Source organism: Tachyglossus aculeatus, chromosome 2, assembly GCF_015852505.1.
Source record: "Tachyglossus aculeatus isolate mTacAcu1 chromosome 2, mTacAcu1.pri, whole genome shotgun sequence".
Taxonomy (NCBI): domain Eukaryota; kingdom Metazoa; phylum Chordata; class Mammalia; order Monotremata; family Tachyglossidae; genus Tachyglossus; species Tachyglossus aculeatus.
This window is the reverse complement of record NC_052067.1, coordinates 106,853,814-106,878,153: the sequence shown is the minus strand read 5'-3', so window position 1 is coordinate 106,878,153 and position 24,340 is coordinate 106,853,814. Positions and strand designations below refer to the sequence as shown.

Sequence of the window (24,340 nt, the reverse complement as noted above, 5' to 3'; positions counted from 1 at the left end):
ACTTGGATCTCCAGTTGGCTTTTGGTTCACAGCTCAGTGATGGTCTGAAGTCACTGTAGATGGCCTTTGGTGTTTCCATTTATGTTTGAACTTGGATGTATTCCAAGGTTACCAGAAATTCTCTGAATTCGCATGTGATGCTATTGTTCTGGTACTTTCTTGTGTAATAGAAAGCCATTTGGAAGTCTTTATGAGTTCTTTAGATTACTGATTATTATGTCTCAGGACCAGAGATTTGAATAATTGAGGTTCAACTGTTGGGTGGCACCAACATCTTCGGGATGACTTTGAGTCCCTCTTATGAGAGCCTGGTCCTGGGAAGCTTCCTGTGCACCACTTTTGTTGAAACAAAAGGAACACGAGGTCCGAAGGGTAGATACCAGCCAAATGGGCCGTAAAGACCCATGTCTCTGAATTACTACCCAAAGTATTGATTGTGTGGCTATTACATGGGACATTGTACTGGGCATTTAGGGCACATGCAGAAAAAGGAAAACACATAACCCCTATCATACAGAGTTTTACAATATATGGGAAATATAAGCAATCTTAACTAACATTTAACCATCAGTTTTAAAAGATATTAAGGCAGATGTATATAATGTCTAACCCCTGTCCCACAGCAATTGTGAAGCAATGGGGAAAGTGTAGCTGAGAGATAGATAACCTGGGTTCTAATCCTGGCTCTGCCACTTGTCTGCAGTGTACCCTTGGGCAGGTCACTTAACTTTTACGTATCTCAGTTACCTCATCTGTAAAATGTGGATTGAATCCTTCTCCTACCCAATTAGACTGAAAGCCCTATGTGAGACAGGGGACTGTGTTCAACTTGATTATCTCGTAACTACCCCAGCACTTAGAACAGTGCTTGAAAAATAGTGAGTGCTTAACAAATGCCATAAAACAAATGTACATATCCATAATTTATTTAAATGTCTGTGTCTACCAATTTTGTTTTATCGTACTCTCCCAAACTTAGTACAGTGCTCTGCACACAGTAAGTGCTCAATAAATACAACTGATTGATAAATATATCAATTATATACAGTTGTCCTTCTTATTCAAAGAAGACTTCACTGATATTGAACTTCACTGATGGATTCCTTTGTGGCTAATAGGTGACTTACAATCCAAGACTGCCTTTTGTTGGGGTAAATAAATCAATAACAAATAGATAATCTTGAAAGCAAATAAGAAGGCTGAGATGTCTGGTGGATGACATAATGGGGAAGGTGAGGGACGATCAGGAAAGACTAAGAGGAGCCAAGCGAGACCGAGAGGAAAGAGTATTTTAGATCAGTGCAAGATGTGAGTAATAATCACAGGTGGGAGATTCCAGCCCAAAGGACAAACTGGGAGAAATGAAACACATGAGCTGGGGGATAATTGGAGAAGAGGACAGCAAAGAATGAAGGATTGCCTTCCCAAAAGTTAAGATGTCTTAGGATATGCGCTCTCAAAAGGCAAAGGCTGGAGTTTGATATTTGTTCTTGCACTCTGGGAACTCTGAATAAATATTAACAAGAAGAAGAATGAGTCCCTATGCCAACATCCTTGTTTGGCTGTAAGATCCTTGTACACAGGGAATGTGTCTACCAACTTTGTTACATCAACTTGTACTTCCCAAGCGCTTAGTACAGTGCTCTGCACACAGTAAGCACTCAATAAATACGATTGAATGAATGAATGAATTGTACTCTCCCAAGTGCTTGCTCAATAAATATTGATTGATTGACTGCTGTGATTGCCTCTTCCTGATTCTCACTATTTTTTGCCTGTCTAGACAACACAAAATCTAGGCTTCAGACCTAGCATCTTTGAGAGATGCTTGGTTGGCTGATCCATAAGAAGTCAGGTGAAGTCCTATGGAAGGAAAGGGATCTGGAAAATTATTTTAGTCCCCTCCCCTGACTAAATGTAAAATAATAATAATAATAATAATAATAATGGCATTTATTAAGTGCTTACTATGTGCAAAGCACTGTTCTAAGTGCTGGGGAGGTTACAAGGTGATCCGGTTGTCCCATGGGGGGCTCACAGTCTTAATCCCCATTTTACAGATGAGGAAACTGAGGCACAGAGAAGTTAAGTGACTTGCCCAAAGTCACACAGCTGACAATTGGCGGAGCCGGAATTTGAACCGATGACCTCTGACTCCAAAGCCCGTGCTCTTTCCACTGAGCCACGAAACTCAAGCCAACTAAGGCAGATGTGAAGCCTCACACAAAAAAGCGCTTTCTTGCTTCCCATTGATGATTGATTCTAGTGTTTGCCAGTCATCTCCATCAAGAAATCCCTCTCTAGGCTCCAAGCTCTTTGTGGTCAGCTCTTTGTTTACTAATTGTACTCTTCCAAATGCTTAGTACAGTACTCTGTACCCAATAAGCCTTCAATAAATATTGATTGATTCATTTTGGCTTATATAAATCTCTGGTAGTGCAATTTAATCTCATCTCCTTTTAAGCTGAAGATGAAGAAAGGTTAGTTGCTACTAATCATTTACCTGGAAAGCAGCATTAGGTATTCCCCGTGTTTTCCCTTCTCTGGGTTAAATTAATGCCAGTGCTTTCAGCACAAGATAGTCATATTAGTATGTCAATCTAATGGCTAAAGCAGCACAGAATCCTATCTTTGACTAGGGCAAGAGAAAACTTGGAGGAGCTATGGTGATAGTTGCCCTCCCGTTCATGTACTCCCATAGTACTCTTGGACTCCCCTCCAAGTACTCCACATCTCTCATTACTGTGAAGCCCAGAATACGACCAAGGCTTTGGCCAGAACAAAGTAAAATGGCAGGGCTTTGGAGGCTAACGATGGATAATATTTATCAATCTAATATTTCACATCTTTAATTTTTCCCTTCAGTATCCCTAGCTTTCCTTTTAGGTACTCAAGTGGTGTGGCCTAGAGGTAAGGGCATGGGTCAGGAAGAGGAAGTGGGTTCTAATCACTGCTCTATCGCTAGCCTGCTGTGTAAACTCGGGCAATTTATTTAACTTCTCTATGCCTCAGTTTCCTTATTTGTAAACTGGGGATTCAATACCTGTTTTCCCTTCTACTTAGCCTATGAGCTTCATGGGGGACAGAGATTTTATTGGATCTGATTAACTTGTGTCTACTCTGGCACCTGGTACAGTATTTGACACACAGTGAGCACTTAACGATTACTACAGTATTATTATTAAGACAGTGTCCATAAATTTTTCTGAACATTTCTTAAACTTGCTAACATTTTCAGTTTGAACACAGTTCCATGTTTGCCCTGTGTCCTCTTACTGGTTTTATATACTTCATTTTTTAATGCTATTTATTAAGTGCTTACTGTGTACTAAGCACTGGGATAGATGCAAGATAATCAGCAATCTGACAATTGTCCCACATAGGGCTCACAATCTTAATCCCCATTTTACAGATGAAATAACTGAGGCAAAGATTAGGCAAGTGATTTGCCCAAAGTAACACATCAGGCTAGCAGAGGAGCTGGACTTAGAAGCCAGGATCTCTGACTCACAGGCCAGTGCCCTTTCCACCACATGGCTTAGTGCAAAGAGCACAGACTTGGGAGTCAGAGGACATGGGTTCTAATGCCGGCTCCGTCACTTGTCTGCTGTGTGACCTTAGATGAGTCACTTAACTTCTCTGTGCCTCAGTTTCCTCAAAGCAGCATGGCTCAGTGGAAAGAGCCCAGGCTTTGGAGTCAGAGTTCATGGGTTCAAATCCCGGCTCTGCCAGTTGTCAGCTGTGTGACTTTGGGCAAATCACTTAACTTCTCTGGGCCTCTGTTACCTCATCTGTAAAATGGGGATTAAGACTGTGAGCCCCCTGTGGGAAAACCTGATCACCTTGTAACCTCCCCAGTGCTTAGAACAGTGCTTTGCACATAGTAAGCACTTAATAAGTGCTATCATTCCTCCCCCTCCCCATCCCCCCTGCCTTACCTCCTTCCCCTCCCCACAGCACCTGTATATATGTATATATGTTTGTACGTATTTATTACTCTATTTATTTATTTATTTTACTTATACATATTTTTTCTATTTATTTTATTTTGTTAATATGTTTTGTTTTGTTGTCTGTCTTCCCCTTCTAGACTGGGTAGGGACCCTCTCTCTATGTTGCCAACTTGTACTTCCCAAGCGCTTAGTACAGTGCTCTGCACACAGTAAGTGCTCAACAAATGCGATTGAACGAATGAATGAATGAATGACAACATGATTACCCTGTATCTACCCCAGTGCTTAGAATAGTGCTTGGTACATAGTAAGCACTTAATACATACCACAACTATTATTATTATTATTACTAAGCCACTTTGCTTCTCATCGTGCTCCTTCTTAGCCTGCATCTTTCCAGACTGAAGTGTCTTAATCTTGTCCATCTGTTTTTTCTATATTTTTTAACCCGTTCATGATTTAAGAGTTTTCTCCAAATCATCTCTGTCTCGATGACTCCAACAGGACAAAATCGGCACCCTGGCTGGTGGTCCTGGTGACCCATGGACTGGGGTCGGGAGGTGCCACACTGTCTCCCAAGCCTTTAGCTCCACCAACATCCAGTGTTTCTCCTTGGTTCTGCCCTGAATATGGGTCGCCCCATCTCCAACATCTCTTCTTGGGTGGTCTGGGGCCTTTCGGAGGCATGCCTGAATATTTTGGGTGCTTCCTGGTTGAGATTCTGTGCAGTCCTTACCAGAGTTCATTGTGAGTTCTTGTAACTTGACCTCTGTGCATGAAAACTCTGAGGAAGAGCTTCTCTTCGTCTTTGTGATTATTGTTTTCGATTTTTTGAAGGCACTCCCCTTTTCACTTTTTTTGTGCTCGTGGTTTCCACTGTCTTGAAAATGAATGGATCATGATAATAATTATGGTATTTGTTAATCTCTTACTATGTGTCAAACACTGTTCTGAGTGCGAAGATAGAAACAAGATAACCACGTTGAACACAGTCCCTGTCCCTTTAGGAGGGAGAACAGGTATTGAATTCCCATTTTACAGTTGAGGAAACAGAGAAGTGAAGTGACATGCCTAAAGTCACAGAGCAGGCAAGTGGCAGAGCTGGGATTAGAACCCAGGTCCTGTAATTCTCAGGCCTGTGCTTTTTCCACTAGGCCAAGCTGCACCTTCTTTGTCCATTTCTCAGTTTATTTAATCTGAAAGATAATTCCCTTTTGCTTCTTTGCTTTCAGAGTAACCACCTTGATTTGATCCTCTGTCTTTTACACTCCATTAATCCCTTTGTCACTCCCCAGTAGCTGCCCCATCATATCCTTCTGCTCCTTTCATTATTTTCTTCCCAATAATTTTACATACCTTAAGCCTTATCTGTCAGCCACTCCAACAGCTACTGATGCTGCTCTCAGAATATCGGACACCTCAGAATATCGTGAACCTGCCTCTACCTCCTCCAATACCAGATGGGGAACAGACCAAATGTAGAAAACCAGACCAATGTGCATCCCTACTGTGTGTCTCACAGAGACTTTGCTGATGAGACTGGATTTATTTCTGGGTTTCCTTAAGCTGATCTGTGAGTGGGGGGAAATTGCAATGTTAGAGGGAGAAAAATGAAGGCAATTTTTCTTCACCTAAAATGAGGCAAACAGCAAGGACAGAAATACAGGTTTTACAGTTTGGCAATCTAGGGAAGGGAATTCTTCCTGGAAATGTGGACATAAGGTTTGCAGGGAATGCTCTTAAGCAATGTAAATATTGCTCTTATTTTTTTCCTGATGTTTAGGTGCTTTTTGATGATGAAAATACTCTTCAGAGCAAATACAAAATGAAATGTGAGAAAACTGTAGGCTGTCACCCTCTCTCTACTCCCACCATTCCCACAGCCCTGTGGGAGCTTCCCCTGCTTCTTTGCATCACTCTAATCTGGGACAGGTGTGTGTGTGTAAAGCTGGATGAGCTGATGACTTTATAGGGAAATCCAGGGATGAACACTTCAGAGGAGAGGAGTCCTGAGGAGCAGAATCTCCTCTACCTCTCCACCACACCTCACCTTCTTAACTAGCTCCCCATGGCTTGTTGCTTGCTCAGAGCTGCTGAGTGTCAGATGCAGCCCAAGAGGCCCCCACAGTTACCAGCCCAGGGAACCAGTTAGGCCTGAATGCCTCTCTTCTCCTGACAGATCTTCCCAGAAAAACAGGATATGGCAGAGAGCTTGGTGGGATCTGGATCTGTGGGATGTCTGGCAAGTCTTGATCTGGATCTGAGGGACGTCTGGCAAGTCTTAGGGAGGGGAGGGATAGGCCTAGCCACTCACCCAGGTCTCTGCATTGTGGGAGCATCGGCTAAGCCAAAACACAGAGGTTTTTCCAAAGTTTTTCATCCCATGGGCTCCCCCTGGGTAGCCGGGGCATTGAGGTCTCTCTCAGGTGGGTGGAGAGATCTCTTTAAAGTTGGAATTTTAGTGATCATTTGAGCTTTGGTTCACTGTCTATTAGTGGAAGATTGAATGGCTGTTCCTGGTCATCCACAAGATGTTGATTATATAACTGTCATATTTGTTAATCGCTTACTATATGCCAGGCACTGTACTAAGCACTAGGGTGGTTACAAGCAAATTGAGTTGGACACAGTCCCTGTCCCACATGGGGCTCACATTCTCATTCCTCATTTTACAGATGAGGATTGAGTTACAGATGAGGTAACTGAGACCCAAAGAAGTGAAGTGACTTGCCTAAGGTCACACAGCACACAAGTGGCAGAGTCAGAATTAGAACCTATGACCTTCTCACTCCAAGTCCCGTGCTCTATCCACTAAGCCATGCTGTTTCTCTATGAGAAGGGTGGGTGTGTAAGAGCAGTCAGGTGGCCACCCTCTGGAATGTGCTGTTGAGAAGGATGGTCCCCGGAGCTTCCCCTATCCCTCTCCCTTCCCCAATATCATGGAAGATGCTAAGGATAATTGTAGGCCACTGAGGCTGGTATTGACACCTGTCTACTTGTTTTGTTTTTTTGTCTGTCTCCCCACTTCTAGACTGTGAGCCCATTGTTGGGAAGGGACTGTCTCTGTATGTTGACATTTTGTTCTTCCCAAGCACTTAGTAGACTGCTCTGCACACAGTAAGCACTCAATAAATATGATTGAATGAATGAATGAATGATTAGCTCTTTCAGCTAAATGTCTGAGCTGGCCAATGGTCAATGAGAAGCAGATAGCCAATTAATCAGTTGTATATCATGAGTGCTTAATGTGTGCAGAACACTGTTCTAAGTGCTTGGGAGAGTACAATACATCAGAGTTGGTAGATATGTTCCCTGCCCACAATGAGCTAGTGGTCATTGAGTAGCAGCATAGCCTAGTGGAAAGATCATGGGCTTCGGAGTCAGAGGATCTGGGTTTTAACCCCAGATCTGCCACTTAATCAGTCAATCATATTTATTGAACACTTACTGTGTGCAGAGCACTGTATTAAGCACTTGGGAGAGTATACTACAAGAGAATTGGTTGACATATTCACTGCCCACAAGGAGCTTATAGTCTAGGGGGAAAGATAGATATTAAAAATACATTGAGGATATGAACATAGAGGGTGGGGAGAATATCTAATGCTTAAAGGAACAAAGTCAACCCAAGCGCTTAGTACAGTGCTCTGCACACAGTAAGCACTTAAAAAATATGATTGAATGAATGAAATACAAAGGCAAAGTAGAAGGGAGAAGGAAGAGGGGAAATGAGGGCTTAGTGTGGGAAGGCCACTTGGTGAAGATGCAATTTTTAAAAGGCTTTGGAGGTGGGGAAAATGGTAGTCTGTTGGATGTGAAGGGGAAGGGAGTTCCAGGTGAGAAGGAGGAGGTGGGTGAGGGGTCATTGGCAAGATAGACGAGATCAAGGTATAGTGAGCTAATTGTCATTTAGAGGAGTGAAATGAGCCTGCTGGGTTGTAGTAGGAAATCAGGGAGTTAAGATAGGCAGGGGTAAGGTGACTGAGAGCTTTAAAGCTGATGGTAAGGAGTTTCTGTCTGCTGTGGAGGTGGATGGGCAGCCACTGGAGGTTGCTGTGTGAATAGTGCTAGGTGAATGGTGCTGTGTGAACTTGGGAAAGTCACTAACTTCTCTGCACCACAGTTCCATCATCTGTTAAATGGGGATTTAATACCTATCATCTCTCTACAAGGACTGTGTTCGAACTGCTTATCTTGTATTTATTCCAGACTTTAGTACAATACTTAGCACTAATAAGCCTTTAACAAATACCATTATTATCATCATTATTATTTTTCTCATTTTGACTCACCCTTGTTTCAGCATGTTTCAAGATGTTGGAATGAAAATGCAAAGACAGCCCTTGCTTCCTGGATTCCCCTGGATCAGTGAGGAAGAAAGACATTAGCTCTCTGGAAGAAGAGAAGCATCCACAAGCCAGTTCCCTAGGGATTTCAGAGTCTGATAACAAAGCACTGTTTTTGAAATAGGGGAAGTATCATCAGTTGGCATGCTGGTCAAGGGATGGGGTGGACGCAATGACTTTATTTGATGAGAGAGACTCTCAGGAGGGATGATGAATACAGGGAAGTTAAGTGGGGGTGACTCAGAAATGTAATTCCATAACAACATACATGGTTTGTCCTGACCTTGGTGAATGCCAAATCATTCCTTTTCTATGCCTGAAAATAAGGGGGCAGGGAGAGGGAAGCAGATGATAAGAGATGTGCCAAAACCTGTCTTAGTTGCACCTAGATTTTCCGTGTCAGTTGAGATATTTCTTGATGTCTCCTAAGCCTGCAGGAGACTACATTGTAAGGGAATCACTCTGTATGAGAAACAGCATTGTCTAGCAAAAAGAGCACAGGCCTAGGAGTGAGAGGGCCTGCATTCTAATCTCACCTTAGCTGCTTTCTGCTGGGAGATTTTGGGCGAGTCACTTAGCCTCTCTGTGCTTAGGGGTTCACCTTAGTTTAACCTCAGTTCCTCATCTGTAAAATGGGGATTCAATTCCTGCTCTCCTGCCTACTTAGTCTGTGAGCTTTATGTAGGACAGGGACTGTGTTTGACTTGATTAACTTGATTCTGCTCCAGTGCTGAGTATAGTGTTTGACACATAATAAGTGCTTATCAAATATTATTGTTATTATTTTTGTTACTTTTTTATGGAATGCCAGGGACATGCCTAGGCTGGGTCAGGACCCTCCACCCAAAATTCCTTCCCCTAAATATCGGAGAGAAATGGATAAGGAGGGGTGGTCTGGAGACAGGAAGAAGAACCCATGGTAGTAATAGCAATTGTGGTATTTGTTAAGTAGTTACAATGTGTACTGTACTAAGCACTGGGATAGTTACAAGTTAATCAGGTCAGACACAGTCCCAGTCTCTCTTGGGGAAGGAGAACAGGAATTGAATTCCTATGGAGAGAAGCCACATAGCTCAGTGGAAAGAGCCCTGCCTTTGGAGTCAGAGGGCATGGATTCAAATCTCGGCTCCTCCAGTTGTCAGCTGTGACTTTGGGCAAGTCACTTCACTTTTCTGTGCCTCAGTTACCTCATCTGTAAAATGGGGATTAAGACTGTGAGCCCCCCATGGGACAACCTGGTCACCTTGTAATCTCCCCAGCGCTTAGAACAGTGCTTTGCACATAGTAAGCGCTTAATAAATGCCATCATTATTATTTTATTTTACAGATGAGTAAATTGAGGCATAAGGGAAGTTGAGTGAGTGGCTTTCCCCAAATCACACAGCAGATAAATTGCAAAGTCAGAATTAGAACCCAGGTCCTCTGATTACCAGACCAGTGCTCTTTCAACTAGATCATGCTGTTTCTTCTATACTGTTGTGTCTGCAACCCAGGGCAGTGAGGTTGGACAAGAAAGTGGAAGGGTTTTGCCCTGAATTTACAATGGTAAGTCCCCACTGATATTTCAGTGGTTTTCTGTGCGGGCTGAATTTAACTTCCTTTTCTTCTTATTTGAAGTTGTGTATGCTTTTTGTTATCTGAAAACTGACAGCTAGTGCTGCCTACCTCTGTAGGGCAGTTTATTGGGTTGAGGCCATGGGGCCCTACTGAGATGTTAAAACAAGCCATCTTCATTCCTCTTGCTTGCAAATCCCATTGGCAGGTGGATAACTCTGTGCAGGGTTCAGACTTGCTGGCCAGAGAACTTGGCTTGCATTTTCATATATTTTAAGAGAGCCAAATGTGTTGCTTTCTACTATGAAGTAGAGATGTGTGGTCCCTTGCCTGATTAGAAAGACTTCTGAAGGGTTGATAATGCATTATTCTTGTTCATGACTGGAGGTTAAGAAGATTACACCCTGTGACCAAAGAGGCTTTTCAACAGTCTCATTGCTGATATGAGACTTGGGCCTAACAGGACTGAGTTCAGATTCTGGTGGGCTCACAACAGGGATAATCTCCCAGGGAAAAATATGTCCCCTTCTGCTCCACATGGAAGTGTGCCTAGCTTTAAGCATGACCTTCCTACCCACGCACATCATAGCTGTCTTTAGTTGCCCGGCAGTGATCCAGGTATAAAAAGGAATGGGATGTGGCAGAGAAGGTGTACTTTTGTGTCAGCCCTACAGTGACTTGGAAGGTTCTCTGAGAGTGGAGACTGCTGGGGAAATGTCCAGTTTCTTTCTCTGATGAAGAGTCTCCAGTAAATCTCCAAAGCACTTTTTGTTGGCCAGGCACTGTATTAAGTGCTGAGGTAGATACAAGCTAATCGGTTTGGACAGAATCCATGTCCCACATGGGGGTTGGAGTCAATCCCCATTTTACAGATTGAAGTAACAGGCACAGAGAAGTGAAGTGACTTGCCCAAGTTCACATAGCAGACAAGTGGCAGAGCCAGGATTAGAACCCAGGTCCTTCTGACTCCCAGGCCAGTGCTCCATCCACTAGGCCAAGCTGTATTCAATGAAACGATCTGCAGCTTTGAGAAAAGTCTGGTTTCAGGGGTCTTCTTTCTGTTTAGACAGACCAGTTCCCCCGTTCTTTTTCTTGATATCCTAGATAGGCAAACATATTTGGCTTAGAGAAATTAAAAGTTTAGTACAGTGCTCTGCACACAGTAAGGGCTCAATAAATACGATAGAATGAATAAAAGAAAAGTTGTTTAGTGTCTGCAATTCCATTTTTATCAGGAACTATGATGGCCTAAGAACTTATCATCTTTTTCATTTTGGAAGATTTCGTGCAAAGGTCTTTTGAAAATCAAGTGGGTTATGTCCTGTATTTTAAAAATAAAAATATGAATAAGTGAATCAGCAGTCATGACGTGGTTTGCTCTCATCTTATGAAAATATAAATCTATTTCTTATAGAAGTGCCAGTGACTCACCATATCACATAAAGAGAAGTGGTCCTGGTTCTGGTTTTCTTTGATCTTGTGCCAAAACTTTGACTAGTATTAGGTGGTTGTGGTTTAGACCTCTGAAACATCTGTTCAGGCAGATCACAATTTGTCCAGTGATTCTTGGTAACAGAGCGGGCCAAAACACTTTGTCCTCAAAGATTCACTTTTAGAGTGAAAAAGGGACAGATTATTTGGGTCTTTAGATTTCATTCTCTTCTTTCCCTACGAGACTCCATTCGCTCATCCATGTCCAGGTTTACTAATTCTTTGACACTGATTTCGACTTGAGTTACAACAGAGATTATGTTGCAGAGTCAGTGTGATTTCTAAAATTGCTCACATTGAAGGAGTCTTTAAGGTTAATGTATAATAACCCATGGCTGTCCAGAGATAGCAGGAAAGGAGAGGTCTCTGCTCAGGCCAGGGAATCTAAGGTGGAGAGAGAAATAGAAAAATTGGAAGAATATGTTCTCTTCTGAGGGCTGAGCATCCAACTCATTAAAGTGGTTCATAGATCCAGCAAAGGAGAGGAGCCATGGATATGTATGTATGATATTTTGAACTGAATATTCAAAATGAGTGGCCCTGTTTGGGGAAGTCTTCAGGAAAATGATCAACATTCCATCACACGACACTTTTGATGGACTGGCTGTGAAAACCAGACATTACCCTGTAAAAACCACACCCTCAGCTTTTTCATACTTTGTGCCTTCACTAGGGTCTTTGGCTAGAACATTTTGGAAATTAGGAAACATTCATCTGACAACATAAACCTGTTTGATTTCAACCAACTGTGGAGTCGGAAGAAATAGATTGTTCATTTGCATGTAGCATCAGAACAAATACTTTAGCACAAAATTTCCTTTACCTGGGGTTTTGCGTAAACACAACCCAAATGTTATAGGAGAATGGAGTGTAGTTAAAATATAGTCAGGCTGGGAAAATATTCTGGAAGTACATACCAGAGACCTTCTTCAGGGTTGCACCTGGAGAGTTTCCAGTAACCTACCAGTCTCTGGTACAGGAGAGAGAGTCAAGCAGAGGCATACTCATTCCATTCCTAGCTTGGCAGTTGGTTAGTGAATAGAAGGCAATGTGGTACAAGTTAAAACTCACCCATGATGGGCAGCAGTGGCTTGGGAGAGAGCTGAGGGCGGAGACTCATGTTTACTGAACAGAAGGCGGCAATGGTAAACCACTTCCATATTTTTACCAAGAAAACTCCATGGATACACAACCAGAATGATTGCAGATGGAGAGCGGGGCGTTCTGGGACAGATGTGTCCATGGTGTCACTATGGGTCGGAAATGACTAGGCGGCATAAGACAAGACATACCAGAGTACCTTCTCAGGATAGCACCTGGAGAGTTTTCAGTACTTGACCAGTCTCTGCTAGGGAAGAAATGGTCAAGCAGAGGCATACCCATTCCATTTCTAGCTTGCAGTGGCTAGCTAGTGGAAGATAATCTGCTACAAGTCAAAACTCACATGTGCTGGGCAGCAGTGGCTTGAGAGAGAGTCAAGGGTGGAGACTCTAGTTTACTGTGTGGAAGAAGGAAATGGTAAATCACTTCCTTATTTTTACCAAGAAAATTCTATGGATACATTACCAAAACGATTGCAGATGGAGGTGGAGCGTTCTGGGAGAGATGAGTCCATGGAGTCGCTATGGGTTGCCTAGAATAGACAGCATAAGACAAGACATACCAGAGTGTAGAGTATATGCTCCCTGAGGACAGGGACAATATAATCTACTTTAATTGTATGGTCCCAAGCAGTTAGTACAGTGCTCTGCACCCAGACAATGCTCAAAAATTAATGTCAATATGAGAAGGAGGAGGAGGTGGAGGGTTACAATAGATTTGTCAACCTAAGGAAGGCAGAGGAAATGGCATCCAGTCCAAACCAAAGTCCATTTATTGCAACATATGCTGTAAGAACCCACAGCTCCTCTTAACATGTGATGTGAGGTCTGGGTGAAATGCCGTGTCTGGGTTTCTGAATTTTAACTGCTAGCTTGACATGGGAAGGCGCAAAAGGGTTTCAGTGAAAAGTGAGATGTTTACAGAGGGACTAGTCCGCTTGAACTTGCATGGATGTCTTTGCCATTGGACAGAGGAAAATGAACTCCTAGATTTCTAAGCAGTGATTATCTGAATTTCTTTCTCATTTTTGTGTAGAATTTCAACAAACAAAATTCTGGTTTGAATAAAACTGGGGGAGTGTTTGATGGGCTTGATATCCAAATCTACGTCTCCAGCCCTGATCTCTCTCCCTCTCTGCAGTCTTGCATTTTTCTCCTGCCTTCAAGACATCTCTACTTGGATGTTCTCCCATCATCTCAAACTTAACATGTCAAAAACAGCACTTCTTATCTTCCCACCCAAACCCTTTTCTTCCCTTGACTTTCCCATTACTGTAGATGGCACCACCATCTTACTTGTTTCACAATCCTGAAACCTTGGCATTATCCCTCCTGACTCTTCCCTCTCATTCAACCCACACATTCAATCCATCACTAAATCCTTTCGGTTTGACCTCTACAATATCACTAAAATCCACCCTTTCCTTGCCATCCAAACTACTACCACGTTGATACAATCACTTATCTGGTCTGGATTACTGCACCAGCATTTTTGCTGACCTCCTTGCCTCCTGCCTCTTCTCACTACAATCCATACTTCATTCTGCTGCATAGAGCATTTTTCTACAAAAACGTTCAAGCCATGTTTCCCTTTCCTCAAGAACCTTCAGTGGTTGGCCATCCACCTCCGCATCAAACAGAAACTCCTCACCATTGGCTTTAAAGCACTCAATCACCTTTCTCCCTCCTATTTCACCTCACTACTCTCCTTCTTTAACCCAGCCTGCACACTTTGCTTCTCTAATGCTAAACTTCTCACTGTATTTTGATTATGTCTGTCTCACTGCTGACCTTTCACCCATGTCCTACTCTGGCCTGAGTAAGAATTGTCCTCATATCCAACAGACAATTACTCTTCCCTGCTTCAAAGCCTTATTGAATGCACAGCTCCTCCAAGAGGCCTTCCCTGGCTAAGCTCTCCTTCCCTCTTCTCCCACTCCCTTCTGTGTCACCCTTACTGACTCCCATTATTCACCATTTCCTCAGCCCCACAGCACTCATGTACATATCTGTAATTTATTTCTGTGATGACTGTAAGCTTGTTGTGTACAGAGAGTGTGTCTGTTTATTGTTACACTGTACTCTCCCAAGCACTTAGTACAGTGCTCTGCACACAGTAATCACTCAATAAATATGATTGACTGACTGGGTTTTGAGTTACATTGTTGACAACAACAACAAAAGATTGCATTTTCAGCAAGTGTCTGTTTTCAATGAGACTTGCCGAGAATGATTCTAATCTATTTAAGACTATTTCTTGGGGGACTGGGATGGGACAGTGTCCAGATTGATGAATTTTTCTGAGATTAATAGCTATAAATCAAAGTGACTTGTATTCAGCTCTGTGTGACTACCCCTGGGATTTAAACACTTCCAGTCTGAAAAGGCAAAGCCTATGGATACGATGATGAGTGATTACTGTGTTCTTGCTCCTACTTAGACTGTGAGCCTTTCTGGGACAGGGACTGTGTGTGACCTGATTAATTTGTATCTACCCTCTACCCAATGTTTAGAACAGGGCTTGACACACAGTAAGAACTAAACAAATATCCTAATAGCTCATAATAGTAATAGCAATGAAATCAGGAAAAGAAAATGGCAAAATACCAAAGAGTTAATGAGAGAAATAAAGCTGATATAATAATGTATGATGATAACCCTCAGGAAAACTGGCCTCTACTTTCCTTTGCTACTTATTCAGCTATTTCATCTCAATGTATTTGTACTTCTAACTGTTCTATGCTTATTTTTCCTCTTGGTCGCACTATGTGTACATCATTTTTGTGTTTCTCCACCATTCAATTGCATGTTCCTTGAGGGCAGGAAACATGTAACTTGCTTCTGTTGAACTCACTCAAGCTCTGACTACTTTCATCATCATCATCAATCGTTTTTATTGAGCACTTACTGTGTGCAGAGCACTGTACTAAGCACTTGGGAAGTACAAGTTGGCAACATATAGAGACAGTCCCTACCCAACAGTGGGCTCACAGTCTACTGTCAGTAGTCACGCACCAAGTACCTTGATTGATTGATTAAGATGGTTGCACAGGGCTTAGGTTCTCAGCACATGTGTATTTGTCTTTCAGGAGGAATGCATGGAACACATGAATGAATGATTTCGTGATTTGGCTCTCTTCTCCTGTAGACTCCCAGAGTCTGGGCCTCTATTGTCAATCTCCAGTGTCATCCACAGAATGTCTGGGCTCTTGTTCATTTTCTGCATCTATGGCCTGGGTACATCAGCCTCCAGTACTCAGCTCAGGAAAAGTACAGGTAAAAATATATCTGTCGGGTGGGAAATGGCATACAGGAAGTTCCTTCTCTTACAAGGGGTCTGTTGATCAGAATGTGTGAGGTAATGGAAGCTCCCCCTTAGATCTCCCAGTGGGAAATTGACTTCTCTTCTATTTTTCACACTCTTCAGAGAAGTGCCAAGACCTCATCAGGCATCCCAAACATTACCTGCAGCTGGAAGGAGAACCTGCTGTACTAAGATGTTCTTATTTGAGATATCAGAAGTTGAACTCCTCCAAATTCCACTTTAACATAACATGGCATAAAAATGATTCTGGAAGGACAATTCCAGAAAAACGAGAACAGACAAGAATCTGGGCTGAAGGAGAGTCTCTCTGGATTTTGCCAGCATCATTGGAGGATTCTGGAAGTTATATTTGCACTGTGAGGTGGGTCCTTAACTGAAGAGATTGATAGGGGGTTGTTAGGTTCCCTGCCAGAGACAGGACTGAAAGTCAGGAGATGGGATTCTCTATGTCTCAGTTTTCTCATCTGTATAATGGAGATTAGAATACCTGCTCTCTCTCACCCTTATATTGTGAGACAGGGACTGTGTCTGATCTGATCTGACTGCATTGTATCAATCCTAGATCTTAGTATAGTGTTCAGCGTATATTAAGCATTTAACAATTACCACACATTATCATTATCATTGTTATTATACTATTGACAGCATCTTGGAATATGGAGAGTTGGGAGGGTACTTGGGAAAGGCTACATGAGATTGTAAACTCATTGTAGACAGGGAATGTGTCTGTTTACTGTTATATTGTATTCTCCCAAGCCTTTAGTGCAGTGTCCTGCACACAACAAATGCACAGTAAATATGATTGACTGACTGACTGACTAGAACAAAACTTGGCCAGATTTCCCAGGGAAAATGCACAACAGTGATGGAGACTGTAACTTTTTTCCTCTTTTGCCAAGAAAGAACTCTGATTTTTTTTTTTTTTAGAATGAGATTTAACTGTGGTTTCAGCTTTAACAATCAGTGGTATTTGTTGAGGGCTTACTATGTGATGATCATTTTCCTTGTCTACAAGGAGCTCAAAGTGTAGAGGAGGACACAGAAATTAGAAAACATTGCCGATAGGGGAATGGTACAAAAGTGCTGTGGAGCTTGAGAAGGGGTGAATATGAAATGCTTGGGTGCAGATCCAAGTAGATAGGTGATGCAGAAGAGAAGAGCGAATAAAGTCAAAGCATGCAACCTTAGCTGCTCTCTGGAACCTGGCTCCTTTCTTCCTGGGGTCTCCCCAAGTCATTCATTTTCCAGGTCAGAACTTTAGAGGCAAATTTTTGGGGTTCTACTTTGGGGTCCATTTGGTGGAAGAGCCAAGCTCCTTGGATTCATTCAATCATATTTATTGAGCACTTACTGTGTGCAAAGCACTGTACTAAGTGCTTGGATCAAGCTGTTGTCCTGATCCTTGGGGCCAAATTCCACTGTGGCCTAGTGGAAAGATTATGGGCCTGGGAATCAGAGGACCTGGGCTTCAATTCCAGCTCTGCCAATTGCTTGCTATGTTACCTTGGGCAAGTCACTTAACATCTCTGTGCCTCTGTCTCCCCAGCTTTAAAATGGGGATTAAATACCTGTTCTCCCTTCTACTTAGACTGTGAGGTCCACGTGGGACAGGTACTGTATCCAAACTGATTAAATTGTGTCTACCCCAGTGCTTAGAACAGTGCTCAAAACATAGTAAGTGCTTAACAAAGATAATGATGAAGATGATGATGATGATGATACTAATAATGACATTGACAGAGTTTAGGGTCTTTTGGAACTATTTCTGGGAAATTGATTGTCTCCTGGGATATTTATTTCCTTATATTCAAAGTGAGGTTCTGAGTCCTGTCCCTCCATTGAGTCAGTTTTTTCCAGGTCTCCTGGTGTGGGAAAAGGAGAAAGATGATGACCTATCCTGAGAAGGTCTAGCTGAACCTGGAGTCTTGCAGAACCTAAAAACGTTCACCTTCCTCAACCTGGGGGAGCCTTGGGGGACTGAGGCTGATTTATGGGTTTGTTGGTGGTGGTTTAGGGCCTGCCTGAGGAAGTGTGTTCAGATCATTTTATTTGGCTTATGGAAAGTATTTTATGACCTTGAAATGAGAGAGGACTTAAAATTTTGGTTTTGAATTTTCTCCTGTGTGTGAACAGAAGGGTAAATAGTGTCTGTCATTTTCCCACAGGAATTCCTCTTACTGTGTCCAAATGTCCATCCAGCTAACAGTATATGACAAGGCCAATGCCTCCTTGCCATTCAATTCATACAAACAATTTCTGTTCACTTCAACTTCTGGAAAGCTTGTATGTCCTGAACTGAGGAATTTTATCTCCAAAGACACTGCCCTGGAGATGAACTGGTACAAGGTAGAATTTTATAGTCTCATTGCAATAAAGCCTGAAGTACTTGCTTTAGAGATAAAGTTTCTGTCCCTGGACTTTTCCACAGAATAATTGTCACCCTTCCAGCCTTTTCCCATCTGTTTTGTTGGGATAGAAGGGTAAAATACCATTTGCATCTTTACAGAATGGCCTATACGAAACAGTGTGGTCTCTTGGAAAGAGCATGGGCCTGGGAGTCAGAGGACCTGGGTTCTAATCCTGGCTCTGCCACTTGTCTGCAAAGTGATGCTGGACAATTCTTTATTCCTCAGTTTCCTCAACTGTGAAATGGGGATTAAATACCTGATCTCTCTCCTACTTGGACTGTGAGCCCCATGTGGGACAGGGACAGTGTTCAACCTGATTAGCTTGTATCTACCCCAGCACTCAGAACAGTGCTTGAAATATAATAAGCACTTAGTAAATGTTATTATTATTATTACTAGTAATAATAATAATGACTTGCTCCAATAGCTTATTTCTACAATCAAGCAGCATGGAATGCAGGGAGACAAATTAACGGCTAGAATGGATACCTGAACAGAGTCCTTTCATCTTTGTAATTACTTATTTTGAACTTTATTTAGTTATGGTTATATTTTCCCCAATGCAGTTGTTTTCACTCAGGTTTTCTCAGCTGAATGACAGTGAATTTGCATAGACCATATGTGTATATTTGTATGTGGTACAGGTGAAATTTGCTAATGAGCCTACCGTAAAATATTTTCTCACCTAATCTTCAAGTTATAATTCTGTTATTACTGGCACAGGGCCTCTAACCCAGGTCGTCTTATCTGGAGGGTTGGTGTGCAAAGTGACTGTGGATATATCCATTGTATGCCCAACCAGCTTTCTTAAAGTGGTACTTAGAACTGACCTGGCTCTCATAATATTATCTTTCCCTCCTGAACACTCTTTATCTTTGGCATCTTCCTGGAATCCACTGTTTCCATTTATCTCAATTCTCCCCCTTGAAACTCAGAATGGCCTGTCTTAAGACCCAAAGGTACATTTTTGTGGGTTTTGAGGGAATGTGAGAGAAGTCATTTCACCCATCAACAGTGTGGGACATCACATTATGCTGAAAATATGATGCCCTTATTTTCATTCTTTTCCATGAAGTTACCTGACAAAGTAAGGGCTACGATAACTATATATATGGATATATACTATCTATATATACTATCTATCTGTATATGGATACATACTATCAATCTATATATATAGTGATTTGTAGCCCTTTTTGTCTTGTCTTATGCTGTCAAGTCGTCTCTGACCCATAGCGACACTATGGACACATCACTCATCTCTCCCAGAACACCACACCTCCATCTGCAATCGCTCTGGTAGTGTATCCCTAGAGTTTTCTTGGTACAAATATGTAAGTGGTTTAACATTGTTGCCTTCTGCTCAGTAAACTTGAGTCTCAGTCCTCTACTCTCTCTCACGCTGCTGCTGCCCAGAACAGAGGAGTCTTGACTTGTAGCAGATTATCTTCCAATTGCTAGCCACTGCCCAAGCTAGGAATAGAATGGATACACCTCCGCTTCACTCTCCCTCCCATAGTGGAGACTGGTAGAGTACTGGAAACTCTCCAGGTGTGACCCTGAGAGGCTCTTACTTTCCATATATAACATATGCACACTACATAAACATGCATATACTAAAATTATAAATATAATGCAAATATTTAACATGTATGTATGCATTATATTTAAAATAGTATATAATATATTCTGTATCTTTACCATATAGGTGCATAATAGTTATAAATAAATGATACTTCCATCAAGACTGACACAAAGTCAGAGAGTGCAGAACAAGGTCTAATGCATATGTCACTGAGGAATATTTGGGGTCTAACATGGTGTGAATTGTTTTTTCTATTTCATCTGTAGCAGAAACAGCCCTTGGCTCCTACACTTGTACATTGAGTCATGCTTGTTGTTCAGGCAGCCTTTGCTGATTTTTCCCTCGATGGTCACTCTCCAAGGTATAAATCATCCAGTCAGCCAACAGCCAGCTAGTCAACCTGGGAGCTCAGCAGGACTTCTTGGAAGGTTCCTCATCCTCCAGCACATCTTGAAGGCAGAAGGGGGATAGCTGTCTTCCCTCCTGCCAGGTTGGAGTTTAATGGCATCATGAGAAGTGGTGTTGCCTAGTGGATAGAGTACGGGCCTGGAAGTCAGAAGGACCTGGGTTCTAATCCTAACTACGCCACTTGTCTGCTGTATGGTTTAACTTCTCTGTGCCTAAGTTATCTCAACAGTAAAATGGGGATTAATACTGTGAGCCCTACGTGGGACATGCACTGTGTCCAACTGATTAGCTTGTACAGCGCTTAGTACAGTGCTTGGAACATAATAATAATAATAACATTTATTGAGCACTTACTATGTGCCAGACACTGTACTAAGCGCTGGGGTGGATACAAGCAAATTGAGTTGAACATAGTCCCTTGTTCCACGTGGGGTTCACAGTCTCAATCCCCATTTTACAGATGAGGAAACCGGGGCACAAAGAATCAGTCAATCGTATTTATTGAGCGCTTACTGTGTGCAGAACACTGTACTAAGCTCTTGGGAAGTACAAGTTGGCAACATATAGGGACAGTCTCTACCCAACAGTGGGCTCAAAGAAGTGAAGTGACTTGCCCAAGGTCATCCAGCAGACAAATGGTGGAGCTGGAATTAGAACCTATTTACTCTCAGGCCCATGCTCTATCCAGTACGCATAGGCAGCGCTTAATAAATACCATAAAAAGCTAAACAAAACAGAAAAACACCTCCAGGCCTTTCTCTGTTCATAGTGTACTGGAACCAGGCCCCATTGCAGTGATGTTCTGGAGATGCAGCAGGCATGTTAGAGCCCCAGACCAGGATTGCAGGTCATCTGCTGGGAGGTTCTGGGCCTTGCAGGACAACTGGCTGCAGCAGGGAAATGGGCAGAGAAAGAGGCAGTGGAGGGCTCCTTCTCCACACATCTCTGCCAGAACCTGGCTCTTGCTCCTGGTCACTCAGAGCAGCTGCTCCTGCTGCTTCCTGGGCTTTCCAGTGCCTCTATCCCCAGGAGCTGGACTGCTGCTGAGGTGTGAGGGCGAGGCATCGATCTCCACGGCATCTCTCTTTTGCTGTTGTCACAACCCAAGGGGGAAACTCAGCTACCTGAATGGATCTGTGAATCTGTCTCTGTATCTGTCTCTTCCTGCCACTGTCTCCTATCCCAGCTCTCATTCTATCTTCGCCTCTGTTAGTCTTTCTCTGTTTCTGTCTCTCTGCCACTATCTCTGTGCCTCTTCTCTCTATCTCTCTCTTCCTTTCCTATATTCCTCTTCCCCCAATCTTAGACCACGGGCCCAACCCATGGAAGTACGACACACTAGCATTGCATCTGCAGGAAAGTAAGAGATAATTCTAGCCACCAGTTTCATTTCCTTTTGTCCTGCTTGATAATGCATTACTTCGCTAATACTTAAACAAATATCTTTGTATTTTGCAGCACTTTTCAGGACAGCCCACATACAAATGCATTGAGAAAAATTATAGCCTACTGGAAAGAGCACAAATCTGCCAGTCAGGAGACCTGGGTTCTAATCCCAGTTCTGCCACTTTCCTACTCTGTGTCTTTGGGAAGTCACTTAATTCACCTGGGTCTCAGTTTCTTCATCTGTAAAATAGGGATTCAATACCTCTTCCCATTTCCTTAGACTCTGAGCCCCATATGGGACAGGGACTGAGTCTGATCTGATTGTCTTGAATCTACCCCAGTGCTTAGCACAATGCTGGGCACTTAGGAAGTGCTTAATAACTACCACCACTATTATTATTATTATTGTTTAGACTCAGTTTATCTGTAATAAAGAGTGACATGTTTGAGCTATGGCACATCTAGCACATTGCACATAAGCAATTACCACTGTATAGCATAACCCAATGATTGTGATGTATAATAAATATTGATTGATATTGATAATTTCAGACCTCTAAAGAGTGGAAATTAATGCACATTGTAAAACATTTCTTAAGGATTCTGTGCTTTTGGACAAAAACAGTGAGAATTTCACAGTCATGAAAGGATCCCCCTTCCTCCTCATAAAGCATATTTCTTTGGGAGACTCAGGCTATTACATCTGTGAAATGATTTTCACCCATGAAGGCAAGAAATACAACATCACCCGAAGAATTGAATTACAAGTTATTGGTAAATATCCACCACTTAAGGCACCTTTTCCTCCTTCTTCATTTAGGAGATACTGAAGAACAGATTTAGAAATAATCTGGACTGTGCCACATTGATGATTTGAGGGGCAAGGCAAAATGAAAAAGGGAAATTGCAATGAGGGAAAAAGTGAGCCAGATTAAGCTTCTATTTGGCTGAGTTGAAGGCTCTAATAGAGGTATGAATATTAGTCAATCAATCAGTGGTACAGTTCTTACTGTGTACAGAGCACTGTACTAACCACTTGGAAGTGTGCAATACAACACAGTTGTTAGACACAATCCCTGCTCACAATGAGCCTACAATCTAGGAGCCCTCTTACATGGCGGGGGGGAACCACCTGTTTTTATCCACAGATACTTTTGCATGCACAAATGGGGCACCTTCTGACTGCCGCAACTGCTGTTTGAGCTGAAGAGGTAGAGAAATTAATTGGTTTGCAGTCTGGCAATGGCAAATTGGACCCTCCAACCAGAAACCATCCTTTCTGAGCCCTTTCCCGTGTCTGTGGCCATGACTGATCAGCTAGCAATGAGGCTGGACTCTCTATTCCTTGAAGTGAGCCCTGCCCATTTTAGTCATTTACTTTTTCAGCCGAGAGCCAACTAGGGCTAAGCAGAGGCTGCAAACCTTTGTTGGCTTTGAAAGCACGGCCTTCATTTTTCAACCGGGTGATTGAAGTCCCAGGATCCTTTCAAAGGACACCGAAGAGACATAAAAAGGAAAAAAATTCTCGTGTAAATTTTGGAGAAGTTGGGAAAAATAGGGATTTCTTTTTCTATTAATTCTCAAGGCATGGGAGATTATCATTCATCGAACGTGCTAGGCATCAGAAGAACACCAGAGGGCAGTGGCTTTACATTTTGGACCACACCGCCGTCTCCCTTCACATTTGGTGCCAGGGATTTCACCCCTGTCCCACAGGCAGGCTGGGGGGCCAGAAAAGAGTTCGATCTTGACAACTGGGGTGCTTCGGTAAGGTTTGCGGTCTGTGGGACGTCCGCACGGTCCAGAAGCGATGAATTGCTATTTCCCTTCTAATGTCAAGGTCAACAGAGCCCAAGAGAAATGAGCTGATCCAGATCACTTTGCTGAAGTGGACAGTGTTTCCACTAAGCAGGGAGGAATGTCTTTCCCAAGTGGGGTCAGCAGGGCTGTGTATTTAACTGTGACCTTTTCCAGGAATTTGTAATTCCTCTATTTGGAAATTACTGGCTGAAGTGTTTCATAAGAGCAAGGATAAATCCATTTTACCCAGAAGATAAAAGGGTAGAATTATTTCCAACACAAACAATAGACTTGATGATGAAAAGTAAAGAGGAATGCTTTTCTTGAGGATTCCAGTATGCCAGGAACAATAATGGGTTTTCTTCTGTTTATACTTGCCCCAGAAAAGAAGAAGGACACTGTTCCGGTGATTGTGTATCCGAATCAGGAGACCATATTAACGGCGCTTGGTAAGCCTAATGAGCCCTTCCTCTTCACACCAGGGTCCTGAATGAGAAGTGACCTCTAGGTGGAGGAGCAAGAAAAGAGCTACTTCCTTGAAAACATGGCACAAAAAAAGTCTTTCAGGATGGGTTGGGATGGCTCTGCTTGTTTCACTGCTGCTTTCAGGAATCTACAGCAGCAGCGGTTACCTCCAGTCCCAATGGGTCAAACAAAAAGGCACAGGGAGAAAACAGAAATACTGTCACAAAGAATGGAATGAGAAAAAAAGATGAGATTAAATAGATAAATGATGTTTCTTTTATTTCTTTAGAATTGCCTTCTTAGTATTCCACAGGGAGCTATGCATAGTGGATAACACACTGAAGCAGGTGTGACCTAGTGGATAGAGCCCAGGCCTGTGAGTCAGAAGCACCAGGGTTCTCATAATGGTTCTGCCACTTGTCTGCTGCGTGGCCTTGGCCAAGTCACTTAACATCTCTGTGCCTCAGTTACCTCATCTGTAAAAAGAGAATTAAGACTATAAGCCCAATGTGAGGCATG

The 24,340-nt window shown here is 42.6% G+C and overlaps 1 protein-coding gene and 1 non-coding gene across 2 annotated transcripts in view; one reads left to right on the top strand and one right to left on the bottom strand.

The window, feature by feature from the left end:
• The window catches only part of IL1R2 (interleukin 1 receptor type 2), a 36,160-nt gene that overhangs the window by 846 nt on the left and 10,974 nt on the right, over nt 1-24,340 (top strand). The window contains exons 2-6 of the mRNA XM_038741946.1: nt 15,534-15,720; nt 15,872-16,130; nt 17,935-18,115; nt 22,156-22,330; nt 23,740-23,805. Of these exons, the coding sequence (XP_038597874.1) occupies nt 15,642-15,720; nt 15,872-16,130; nt 17,935-18,115; nt 22,156-22,330; nt 23,740-23,805 (760 nt within the window). The 5' untranslated portion in view covers nt 15,534-15,641. The remainder of the gene's footprint in view (nt 1-15,533; nt 15,721-15,871; nt 16,131-17,934; nt 18,116-22,155; nt 22,331-23,739; nt 23,806-24,340) is intronic.
• LOC119925051 lies at nt 19,609-19,746 on the bottom strand. Its single transcript, XR_005449723.1, has one exon. It is a non-coding gene; the product is annotated as a small nucleolar RNA SNORA7 (small nucleolar RNA).